The sequence below is a fragment of the Notolepis coatsorum genome (genome assembly GCF_963971535.1).
Source record: "Notolepis coatsorum genome assembly, chromosome: 4".
Lineage (NCBI taxonomy): Eukaryota > Metazoa > Chordata > Actinopteri > Aulopiformes > Paralepididae > Notolepis > Notolepis coatsorum.
In genome coordinates, this window is record NC_140168.1 from 74,604,624 (window position 1) to 74,618,262 (window position 13,639).

General features: G+C 42.3%; 1 protein-coding gene across 3 annotated transcripts in view; it reads right to left on the minus strand.

Annotated features, from left to right (window-relative positions):
• Positions 1–13,639, minus strand: part of krit1 (KRIT1 ankyrin repeat containing) — a 60,898-nt gene that overhangs the window by 34,886 nt on the left and 12,373 nt on the right. For 2 of the 3 annotated variants that reach the window (XM_084312640.1, XM_084312641.1), the window contains 5 exons: positions 12,550–12,679; positions 5,691–5,934; positions 4,430–4,545; positions 4,124–4,267; positions 2,051–2,207 (listed from right to left, as the gene is read on the minus strand). In XM_084312640.1, the coding sequence (XP_084168766.1) occupies positions 2,051–2,207; positions 4,124–4,267; positions 4,430–4,545; positions 5,691–5,934; positions 12,550–12,679 (791 nt within the window). Of the gene's footprint in view, positions 1–2,050; positions 2,208–4,123; positions 4,268–4,429; positions 4,546–5,690; positions 5,935–8,211; positions 8,221–12,549; positions 12,680–13,639 lie in introns of those variants that run through there. The other variant, XM_084312642.1, reaches the window with a different exon arrangement.

A 13,639-nucleotide genomic window follows, 5' to 3' on the forward strand; every position in this document is an offset into this window, starting at 1 on the left:
CTATCTGTGTTATAGCTGTTTGGCTGTTTTCCGTTGGGTTGCAGGAGGGGGGGGGGGGGGGGGGCGCCGGTCTAAATCACATTGCATGCGTGCACGACAAAGGATAATAGTGATGATCTAGCGTTGATTTCAGGAAGATCCGATAATCAGGCGAAAAATTACAACATGTTTATTGAATTACACAAAAACGCTGTTTTCGTGTCTTTTCCCTGGAATTGCTCAGAAGCGGCCGGACTATGTTCATATTCAAAACGGTATAAAACGGAAATGTACGGATGAAAAAAGAATCTGTTTTTTGCACGTTGACCAGAAGCAGCTCAATGAGACTCGACAGCGTTATTAGACCCATAGCTATACTATAAAATATAGGTTTAGGTCTATAAAGTACAACTACGTTTACATGGGGTTAATGGACGGCACGGAAGTAGTCACTTCCCGGAAGGCACTCAATGTGTTAAGAACAACAGCTGACCTGCCAGGCTTTTCTTTTCTTAATAACTCAATAGCTCATTTACAGCAAAGGAGCTGTTTCCAACAGAACATGATATTATTTGTTGTATGTGTTTTGTGAGAAGCACCTTGTAAACTAGCCCCTTTTGGGACTGTGATGCACGCCAACATTGTTGGACGAGTGAATACACAGTCCCTTATACGACCATTGAAAAATCTCACAATTAACTCTGAAGAACTGGTCCTCAGCAAAACGTTCGTCGTACAAGTATCGAAGAGAAATTTCAAAGGTACTCACAGTTGTACGAGGGTTTCGGACAGACAACTGGTCAACACTGGTCAACACGGCTCAAAACTGCTTTATTTCCGGCTTTGGCTGCCTGATGCGCCTGCGCTGTAAAGCCGTGTTGACCAGTTTAATAAAATTATTTAAAATGTTTATTAGCAACGCCGAGCTTTCAAGCCCTAGCGTTTGTCTGTCTGAAACCCTCATGCAACTGTGAGTACCTTGGAAATGTCTTTGCAACACCTGTATGACAAGCGTTTTGATAGAGAAAAGCGAGACAGACTTAATTGTAGTATTTTTACATCATGGTAGAAGGGACTGTGTATTCACTCCTCCAACAATGTTGGAGTGCATCACAGTCCCGAAAGGGGCTACTTGTAAACTATGTTTTAGAAATGTGCTAAACACATTTAAATGTGTTTTTAATTATTATTGTTATTATTAACTCTTTCTCTGCCAACAACGATTATATACGTTATTGTGCGCCATCCTTTGAACGCCAACCATGTATATATACGTTATTTGATCGATATTTCTATTCATTACTTATCCAGGGACCTTGGTGTTACCATAGGGAATGAGTCTGAGATTGCAAAAGTCCAATACCGCCGTCTGGTGGGATGCGGCCGGTATTGCACATCCTTTGAAACTCTGTGTATTGGGCTGTGCGTCGATTATATTGGTCCGGTTCATTATGCTATGTCGTGGGCCAAATGGACATACGATCTACCAGATGGCAATCAAATTATTGGAATATTCTTTTTGGTATCCCACCGGCCACAGGTAAGAGCAATTTAACGTCAATTTCAGCTTGATTATGCCTTGTTTTCATAGCCATCGCCCTGATCAGCGTATGTTGTTGTACTAACGAATGCCGTTATTGACAATCAATTAATCAGAAACGACCCCCCCCCCCCCTTTCATGCATTCATGATGGACATAATACTGATAATATGCATTTGAATTTTTTATTGTAGCGTGTGTAGGGACGAAATGCCGAAATGGATTTAGTATAATATACGTTGCAGGCTATTACTAGAATTATAGGAATGATCCTAGACCACTCTAAAACCATACTTATATTCACCACGGTATAAAGCGGGAATGTATGGAACAATTATTTCTTTTTCACATCTTGAACGATAGATACTCGATGTCAAATGGGCCATAGTATTGCATCCATAGCTATAATATAGAATATAGTTATAGCCCTGCAAACAAGGTGACTGACTCCATTGGTTTAATGCGTGGCAGCGCATAGCCATATCCCGGAAACAGTGTGGCAGAGAATGAGTTAATGTTGTTCTGTCTTACCCGGTCTATCTCAGGGTGCTGGAGGAGCAGTTGGACTATCTCTACATGGCCTCCTCTGGCGGAGAAGTGCAGGGGGGAGCTGAGCTGTCCATTCAGCAGGTTGGGGTTGCAGTTCCCCTTCTCCAGCAGCAGCTTGGTCGCCTCCACCTTACCATGCCTGGAGAGACACAACACAACCTCCACCTTACCATGCCTGGAGAGACGCAACACAACCTAAACGTTAAACTTGTACCAGTGTGTATGTTTTATCAAGACCCACGCTGCTGAATCTGACAACATGAATAGAACAGTGATAATAGCTTTGAAAGATCTAAGACGGGTGCTGTCTATCTATCTCCTCTGTTCCATTTCAGTGTTATGGACAGCCAGCACCTACACAAGCAACCACTTCACATAACAAGCAGCGCTGTCCATGGTTCTGAAACAACAGCAGCGCCCTCTCCACTCCTCTCCTCTCCTCTCCTCTCCTCTCCTCTCCACTCCTCTCCTCTCCTCTCCTCTCCACTCCTCTCCTCTCCTCTCCACTCCTCTCCACTCCTCTCCACTCCTCTCCTCTCCTCTCCTCTCCTCTCCTCTCCTCTCCTCTCCTCTCCTCTCCTCTCCTCTCCTCTCCTCTCCACTCCTCTCCTCTCCTCTCCTCTCCTCTCCTCTCCTCTCCTCTCCTCTCCTCTCCTCTCCTCTCCTCTCCTCTCCTCTCCTCTCCTCTCCTCTCCTCTCCTCCTCTCCTTAGCGACTAATACGGGACAGTTGGCAACTCTATCTACCTCTATTGTTAAAGAGGATAAGGCAAAGCTCCTGTGTGTTGCTGGTGAATGTAGCTTGGTTTCATACAAAACGATTGTCTGACACACTTGTATCCCATTCATTTCCATGAATGAAATTCATTCTTGTCATGGCTTGACAGGCAGCTCAGGGTCAACTTTTCAGCATGTGATGTCAGTGAAATCACCAGCTGTGATTGGTCTACTTTTGTGGGGACAGGGGGGACATACAGACATACAGACCAATGCTGTTCTAGGTGGCCTCAGGCGTACACTGCAAAAAACATAAACCCCCCCATGGTCCTCTTTATGACTTTATGGAGTGCCGTCAGCAATAATACTAGGGATGTTCGATATTGGCTTTTTTACTGATATCCGATGAATGATGAATGAATGAATGAAAACTTTATTTAACAGATTGCAGAATGGGTACAATACAGTATGGCTCAATACATACAATTGTTAAGGGGATGCAGACCTGAGAAAGACGTTTGTCTTGTTTCCATCAGGGTCCCCCATTTTCAATTCATATAGAAATACCGATATACCGATATTGTCCAACTTTTTATTTCCGATACCGATATCAACCGATACCGATATATGCAGGGTCCCCCCCCCCCCCCCCCCAAAAAACGGAATAATTTCAGGTAATTAACATTACATATCTCTTGTTGTGGAATTAACACAACATTATGCATACTTTTGACAATAAATAAAATAAGAATTTGTTCTTACTTGCTTGCCTGGGTAAATAAAGGTTAAATAAATGAAAAAAATAAAGTAATTTTTTTTAAAACCGATACCGATCATTTCCGATATTACATTTTAATGCCAATATCGGACGATAATATCGGACATCCCTAAATAATACTAATCAATACCATGCAGAGGCCCGTGTTTGTGATGCTACTGGATGCTACTGAGCCTACAGCGTTTAGACTGACCAGCAGGCGTAATGGATGCTACTGAGCCTACAGCGTTTAGACTGACCAGCAGGCGTAATGGATGCTACTGAGCTTACAGCGTTTAGACTGACCAGCAGGCGTAATGGATGCTACTGAGCCTACAGCGTTTAGACTGACCAGCAGGCGTAATGGATGCTACTGAGCCTACAGCGTTTAGACTGACCAGCAGGCGTAATGGATGCTACTGAGCCTACAGCGTTTAGATTGACCAGCAGGCGTAATGGATGCTACTGAGCCTACAGCGTTTAGACTGACCAGCAGGCGTAATAGATGCTACTGAGCCTACAGCGTTTAGACTGACCAGCAGGCGTAATGGATGCTACTGAGCCTACAGCGTTTAAACTGACCAGCAGGCGTAATGGATGGGGGCCCAGTGGTCACTGTCCAGCTGTTTGACGGAGAAGGCGCTGTCCAGGAGCTTAGAGAGCAGCTCTGTGTCTCCCTCGCAGGCACTCCGGTGGAGGGGGAAGTCGTCCACCCACTGGCGCTCCCTGGAAGGACAGATTAGATAGAGAGAGAGAGAGAGAGAGAGAGAGAGAGAGGCGTTCCAGAGCCATGATTACATGTGTTTATGCGTTTTTCTTTTGGGACTTGGTATATAACTTACTGCTGGTACCGTATAGAGACTCAATAACAACAGAAGGATGCCTCACTTGTCCTCCGCCAGACTGCTGGTGCCGTGCTGCCACTTCTCTCGTTTGGGGATCTGGATCTTGGAATAGTCCGGTGCTCCGAGCCCAAAGTATGGGTTGATGATCACTTTGTCCACCTGCACCAAATACCAGGACAGAGAGCAGGACACATTTAATATTAGCAGAGAAGAGCAGCAGACAAAATTAGAAGTCATGGTAAAAATCTAAAGGAATTACCTGAGGTACTCGAAGAGGCACAGATATCTTGAACCGTTCCTCACAACACTTAAGTTTAGCCCTTTCACTACCACACTACAGAAGGTTAACCCTTTGTCGTGTGGCAGGGACAGGGTTAACCTTCTGTATTGTCGCAGTGAAAGGGTTAACCCTTTGGTAGTGTGGTAGTGAAAGGATTAAAACAGTTTCATGGATTGGATTTTTATTTGAAGGGTTGGAGACAGCAGGGTGATTAGAGAAACCCTCATCTAACTGGAAGGTTACAGGTTCAATCCCCAATTACAGCTAATGTAACCATTAACATTCCTGTCGACGTGTCCTTGAGCAAGACACCGAAGCCCTACCTGCTGACCCTGACCTCTGACCCCTCTGGTGAGATGCCTACATGTATGTAAGGACTACATTTATTAGTTATTAGCAATTTATCCAAATTGTTTTACAATTTATGCCTCACACCCATTCACTCACACATTCACACACCGACGGCGGAGGCAGCAAGGTGCCAACCTGCTCATTTGGGAGCAGTTAGGGGTTAAGTGTCTTGCTCAAGGATGCCGCAGAGAGGAGCTGGAATCGAACCGAGAACCTTCCGATTACCAGGCGACCAGCTCTACCTCCCAAACCACTGTCGCCCCCAAATATGCCTCATGTGTGTCTCAGAGGCATAATGCCAAGAAATACATTCCTAATTACACTGGATGGAATATGGTGATAGCTGTGATCCAAGGAAGGAGACCCAAGGACCACCAAAATAAAGCCACCTTAGGACCAACATTTGATACCATTCTGCTCCAGGGAACCCAGTTTGAATAGATTTATGTTGTTCCGTATGATTTAGTCCAGAATAATATTGTGGGGAGATAACAATGGAGAGAGTGAAGCTGAACAGTCGTTCTACCACAAAACCCACTTCTAGTGAATCAAGTAACAGTAGAAACATTTTATATTCCTCCAGGGACCCCCCCCCCCCCCCCTTGGAACCCTCCCTGGAACCGCCTCAAGCGGGCCCCACTCAGAGAACCACTGATCCAAGGCGTCCCCGTACCCGGTTGGTGTACTGTAGATCGGAGCCATAGAGTGGGTTGAAGATGCACATGTCGGCTTTCTCCAGCGACATCATCTTGCTCTTGATCTCCAGGGCAGTGTAGCCCATGTGCAGCCCCTCGTCGCTGAGCTTCCCCTCACTGGTGTAGGCCGGGTTGCTGACGTTGGTCTTGACCCGCTCCACTGGCGCCGGCCGGAAAAGAGCCGGGATGGCGTGAGACACGGTGTGCTGTTCCGCCAGCCACCTGGGGAGGGTGACGGAGAGAGAACCGTCAGCTACTTGTAAATGGTAAATGGCTGCATTTATATAGCACTTTTATCCAAAGCGCTTCACCATTTGTTCCTCACATTTTACCCATTCACTCACACATTCACACACCGACAGCAGAGGCAACTATGCAAGGTGCCAACCTGCTCATCGGGAGCAATTAGGGGTTAAGTGTCTTGCCCAAAGACACTTCGACATGCTGCCTGGGAGGAGCGGGAATCGAACCGGGAACCTCCGGATAACCAGACGACTGCTCTACCTACTGAGCCACTGGCGAAGTGTACTTGTCCTTCAGGTTGTTCAGGACTTCCCCTCGTTGCCAATTGGTAAATTTTTCTTTAGGGCCTTAGGAAACGGACTTTTCAAACGAATGCAAGGCCAGGAGCCTCTTGTACAGACCTGGGCAATTTACGGCCCGCAGGGCCACGTCCGGTCCTTTGGGCATCCGTGTCCGGCCCGCGGTCAATCAGAACATGAATGAAAAAATATTTATGCCGTTGATGCTATACAAGTGTGTTGCTTTTATTTTGAAAACTGATCTTTTTTTTTTTACGTTTGCATACACGTGCATACATCTACTCTACTGTATGACGTGCGTGCGTGAACAGAGACAGGTGATGGTCCTGCAGCTAACCATCCAAATGTCAGCTCACGCCAAGAAAAGAAAGGTTGATACCGAATGCCGCATTTTTAACAAGATATGGACTGCTAAATATTTATTTACAGAAGTCAAAGGTAAAGCGGTGTGTTTAGTTTGTGGCACACAGATCGCCGTATTTAAAGACTACAATTTGAAGCGCCACTACGTGACCAAACATGAAGACAAATACAAGAACTTGTCGGATGAAGAGCGTGCAAGGGAGTCGGATGCTTTGCTAGGAAAACCAACAAGGACTTTTTACAAAACTTTGCGCACCCAGAGAAGCAGCTGTCGAGACAAGTTATGTCATATCCCACAAAATTGCAAGAAGACGTAAGTGTTTTTCTGACAGAGAGTTTATTAAAGAGTGTTTGTTGGACTCTGCAGCACTAATATGCCTAGAGAGAAAAGGTGCGTTTAAGAACGTGCCCCTCTCCCGACGCACTGTAACGAGGAGGGTTGAGGACATCGCAGGAAATCTGGAACTTCAGCTGAAGAACAGATCGGTCAACTTTGACTATTTTTTCCCGGCTTTGGATGAGAGCTGCGATGTACGTGACACTGCCCAGCTGCTCATCCTCTTACGTGGGATAACTGCAGATTTGTTCACGGAGGTAAATGCATGTTTGGACAAGTTGGGACTTAAATGGGACCTCTCAGATGTCCTTTGCATATCCACCTCAGATATTCAGCCAGATTTCAATGCACTTGTTCAAACCCAAGCCAGACTGGATTTCTCTCAATGAACAAGTAGTAGAAGTTACACATACACACAGGCCTCATATCCCTCCTAGTTTCACATACACACAGTCCTCATATCCCTCCTAGTTACACATACACACAGGCCTCATATCCCTCCTAGTTACACATACACACAGGCCTCATATCCCTCCTAGTTACACATACACACAGGCCTCATATCCCTCCTAGTTTCACATACACACAGTCCTCATATCCCTCCTAGTTACACACAGGCCTCATATCCCTCCTAGTTTCACATACACACAGTCCTCATATCCCTCCTAGTTACACATACACACAGTCCTCATATCCCTCCTAGTTTCACATACACACAGTCCTCATATCCCTCCTAGTTTCACATACACACAGGCCTCATATCCCTCCTAGTTACACATACACACAGTCCTCATATCCCTCCTAGTTACACATACACACAGTCCTCATATCCCTCCTAGTTACACATACACACAGTCCTCATATCCCTCCTAGTTACACATACAAAAACTTTTTAAAAGCATGTATTGCTTTTTGTATAATGTTGATCAATTGCATGTCTTTTAACATACTGCAAAACATCTCTTCAGCGTTTGTGAAGATTAACAAGTTGAAAATAAAATGGAACACTGGTGTAATGATTGTTTTAGTTTTTACTGTTTATTACTTCTATATTTGTATATGTTTATTCTTCTGATTGCCAGTAGCAGCTAATCAAAATATATAATTTACAACTTTTTACAATGGGAGATAATGAATATTGAGCAAAATTAGGTTCAAGTTATCATTGGTTCGGCCCTCCAACACAGTTCAGGTTTCTCATGTGGCCCCTTGTAAAAATTAATTGCCCACCCCTGCTCTTGTAGATAGTATGCTTACTTGTCTAAGGCCAGGATCATCTTGTAGATAGTATGCAAGACGAAAGTCTTTTTCTGATCTGCATCCCCTTAACAATTATTTGTATTGAGCCGTACTGTATTGTACCCATTCTGCAATCTGTTAATAAAGTTTTCAATCAATCAATGCTTACTTGTCTAAGGCCAGGAGCCTCTTGTAGATAGTATGCTTACTTGTCTAAGGCCAGGATCATCTTGTAGATAGTAGGGGTGGGAATCACCAGAGGCCTCACAATACAATATTATCACGATACTTAAGTCACAGTATTGCGATTCAAAATATATTGCGATATGCTGAGTATTGCGATATTAATATTGCGATATATTGCGATTTATTACCTTTTTTCAACTGCAAATTAAAACTTTGTCAACATGTTTTATCTAATAAAATAAAGTTTTCAGTCTGTTCATCTCACTTCAATAATTTTTATTGCAGCAAATGGGATTTTCTCAAGCAGACAGATGTCAACACTGTAATCTGTGTCGCATGTACCTGACAAACTGAACTGTTTGTATTACAGTCATATTCCAACTTAACTGAATGCACACATGTGCGTGCGTGCGTGCGTGTGTGTGTGTGTGTGTGTGTGTGCATGTGTGGATTACTGTACTATTACAGGTATTGAAATGAACAATACAACTTCCTTATACAAAAATTTTATAAAAAAGTTTTATAAAATATTTTCAAATAATTTGCATAATAAAATATCAATACTTGGCGTCCTTGTATCGATACAGTATCGCCACGCAAAGTATCGCGATACTATACTGTATCGATATTTCCCCCACCACTAGTAGATAGTATGCTTACTTGTCTAAGGCCAGGATGATCTTGTAGATCAGGGGTTCTCAACCTTTCTGCTGCCAAGGCACCCCTGTGTTCAATAAAATATTCCAGGGCACCCCTACATATGATAAAGACTTTTCCGGTCCTGTCTTTTTTGCTACAATGATGACAAAAGTGCTTGCTTTCAAAATAATGTTTATTTAAGAAACCGGGAAACACATTTGTGTGTATATGCAGGCTATATAATGCATTATTAACAGGTCCCTATTCCCCGTACCTGGCTAACTGAGTTAGCTGGATAATTTTCAGCATAGCTTGACTTAAGCCAGACATTTCCGTTCCCCGACGTCGGATTTTCTAAGTCGCTATGGCAACAGATCGAAAAGTTTGAACCTGCTCCAGAGCAGGTTTAGTTGAGTTAGCTGGATATAAGCTGGCCACTTCCTCGGAACAAAATGGCAGCTCCCTTCCTCAGAGATTGATTGATTGATTGATTGGAAATTTACAGATTGCAGAATGGGGTACAATACAGTACGGCTCAATACACACAATTGTTAAGGGGATGCAGACCCAGAGAAAGCCTTTCGTCTTGTTTACATCAGGGTCCCCCATTTTCAATTCATAATGACATTTATGACATACATGACATACAGATATACAGATATATCATGACATTTATGACATACATGACATACAGATATACAGTACTGTTACATTTGTGACATACAAGATATGCAAATATACAGTACTGTTAAACAGAGATCCTAACAGAAAATATATATACGAGGGGGAGGAAACTGTACATTGGGAGGGGGTGGGTGGGTGGGTGGGAGGGGGTGTTTGGACATTTACGGGGGCCAGTTTCGAATTGCAGCCTCCCGTAGGTGCTCTTTGATCCCATTATACCATTCTGAATAATATATTCGCGAGATGATTTCCAGAATGTATTGATTTCATAGAATGTGTGAAATAGGCCTATAATTAAAAACAATTAAAATACATTAAACTGGTAAAATAAATGCTTTTGAAATGTAAAATAATAGACCTAAAATTCTGATAATAAATCATATTCAGCCTATGGATTTCCTATACTGCACGACACCTGTTTGAGCTGCGGGATGAGGCGCGCGTGTTTCTGATGGAGAATGCGTCCCAGATCGCTGCCCACCTCCGATGCCGACTAGATATCAATTGAGGGGGAATACGCACAGCTATACCTACCTATTCGAAAAAAACATTATCTGCACTGACTTATATAAAAAATAAGTACAGATCACGTCTGAATGAATGTGGAGGATGATCTCCGAGGCGCTGTCTCCAAAATTAAACCCAGACTATGCCCATCCATCTCATTAGGTGAGTTGAACATTATAGCCTTCTAAATGAAACACGCTATATGTATTCATTTTATGGTTGTTTGATTATTGTGTTATTTTGTGTAGTTATTGTACGTGTTAAAAGCCTCCAATGCATATGTGTGCGTGTGAACGTTTGCATGTTTCAACCACCTCTATATAATAGTGGGGGTCGCGGCTCTCTGACACCGTTATTTCGGGGGTCGCGGCCTGAAAACTTTAGGAACGATGTATTTATTATATTACATGATACCTAAGCGCATACAGTACAGATATCCTCATAAGTATCTATTAATTCGTATCAATTAGATACTCTTTATCTTTGGGCTTGTTTTTGTATACTTATTCTGAAAGAGTTGAAATAATTATTTTCGCTAGCAAGATCTCATTCGATTATTCATTCCATTAAGCCTATTGCCAGCAGTTACATTTAAATAAATATAATCTGATTGATTGGGGTAATGAGGGACTTAAAATATGCCTATAGATTATGCATTTAACTTGTCGGCGAGGCTATTGAGCCGTACTGTATTGTACCCATTCTGCAATCTTGTTAATAAAGTTTTAAATCAATCAATCAATCAATGCCGTTAGAAAATCAGGATTTCTGCGATCGACACCTGCTGTCTTTTCAACTGAAGCGGCCGTGAGCACTTATCCTGGGTATCAAGTCTGGTTCGAATGAACGAGACTGAATCAGCGTTCGAGGAACATGGAAATCCCGGATTCAAACATCGGGTTAGTTGAATCTGAATAATGGGACTTTTGATCGACTTAGTTGAACCAGGTACGGGGAATAGGGCTAAATGGCTTAGTACTGTTGACATTACACTGCTTGTAGTAGTAAATCAAATAGCATATTTCTTTAAATAAAATTACAGAAAATTATCACTAAAGTGCTATCTGTTGCAGCTGCAATCTTTTCCATAAAAATAGCATATTTGGATAAGTGTGACCATTTCACAGAAAAGGATCACCAAGTTACCATTTCTCAAAAAATATAAATAAATACAGAAAATAAGCACTTGTTCACTCAGTGGACATTTCTAGCTCAATGCGAGGTCTGCTGCTGCTGGCTAATAATACGGTCAATACGTGGGGAGATCTTTGACAAGGCAACACGCATGTCATCCTCAAGGCTCAACTTGGCCCTATATTTTGTTTTCAGAGCTGTCATAGATGAAAAGCCAGCTTCACACAGATATGTGGTGCTGAATGGTATCAACACCTTAACTGCTGCATCATGAGATACTTGGTACTCAGCACAACACTCTGAAACGAGCTCTCCAGGTGGTATCAGATGAGATTTCAATGAGTTCTTCCAAGAGTTTGGATGGAGATGTGTCAGGAAGCTTTGTCTCAATGTTGTCTGTAAAGTTTATTTTTATCCAGAGTAACTTGGTGATCCTTTTCCTTTTCTGTGTCAGATATGGTATTTTCATGGAAAACAGTGCAGCTGCAACAGATAGCACTTTAGTGATAATTTTCTGTAATCCAAAAAGAATAAAAAAAAAAAAAAGAATAAAAAGAATTTAAATCTCAAGGCACCCCTGGCAGCTCTCTGAGGCACCCCAGGGTGCCGCGGCACCCCTGTTGAGAACCGCTGTTGTAGATAGTATGCTTACTTGTCTAAGGCCAGGATCATCTTGTAGATAGTATGGCTACTTGTCTAAGGACAGGATCATCTTGTAGATAGTAGGCCTGTCCCTGACTAAGGATTTGTATAGTCGACTTTGATTGGCCAAAATGAGCCGATAGTCGACTACCCCCCGAATGCAAAAAAATATATATATTATTTTTGTATCATTCCATTTGGAAGGCTTCTGGTCCCCTGCGAAAGCATGCAATTGGTCCACTGATGGATATATCTTAATATTTGTCTAGTGTGTTCATTAGATAGGTGATAGCACGGCCTACCTTGACTTTCATTAAATAGGTGAAATCCTCTTTCAGTGCCTCTGTGCCCGTTTTCTTAGGCAGTTAGCCTCGTTAGCCACGCTTCTAGACCTCTTTGCTTTTGGAAAGAATGATAAAAAAATAAAAATAAAAAAAATTATATATATATATATATATATATATATATAATTTGCATTAGACTAAGAGGTTGGCAGTCGACTACGGCTCCTTTCGATCGATTAGTCGACTAGTTGAGGTAAGCCCTAGTAGATAGTATGCTTACTTGTCTAAGGCCAGGAGCATCTTGGAGGTGATGGAGGAGAAGTGAGCACTGGTCTCGCTGCAGACTCTCATTATATCCTGAAAGCAGTAGAAACTGGGGCTCCCTGCGCTGTAGCTAGGCTTGCTGTTGTCTGTTAATTGATAGAGAGAGAGAGATTATTAGTTATTATTATTATTATTATTATTATTATTATTATACAGTACACAGAAATGACATTGACATATATAAACTAGGGATGCACTGTTTTTGAATAATGCATGCAGACACAAAACATAAAGCTGGTGAAGCTTTTCATACATGTCTATCTTCATAATCAAGTTGTATCATGAGTAGGGTTGGGTACCGAACTCTGTAGGCTCACATAGCTTTTAGAAAGGTGCGGAATAAAAGTATTGCTTTTCCCCCCAAAAATGTTTTGATGAATTAATTCATCAAAAAATATTTGCAGGTCCGAAATGTTGTTGTTTATACGTTGCATGCATTTATCCTCTCCCTACTTCCCATTTCCCCACGTGGAATGCACCTGATTGAATAAATGACATGCTGGTGCTCTAGTGTGACATCTAGTGTCTGAATGTTATCTATAGCACCTTTAATAAAAAAAATTTAAAGAGAAAAAAAGTGCAATACCAAGAGAGGCGCTCGAGGACGGCAGTATACATTATATTCTACCTTTAACACATTCAGCGCCAGAGGTCGCTGTGGGCCGTTTGACCGTGTGTGCCAGCACTTTAATGAATGGGGATACATGCCGGTGTTTGCAGTGCTAAAACTATATTAAATATCATAGCTATGGATATAAAACTATTGCCCATTTGACATCGAGTATCTATCGTTCAATTTGTGAAAAAGAAAAAAAAGATTCATCCATACAGTCCCGTTTTATACTGTGGTGAATATGAGTATAGTTTTAGAGTATTGTTTATTGTTTAAAATGATCCCCATTAGCTGCCACCTAAGTGGCGAGCTAGTCTTCCTGGGGTCCACACAGAAAGACAACACAAAACACAAAACATAACAATACATGAGATACATATGACAATCACAATTCACTTAATTAACAATGATAATCTAAAAACAGTAAAACATT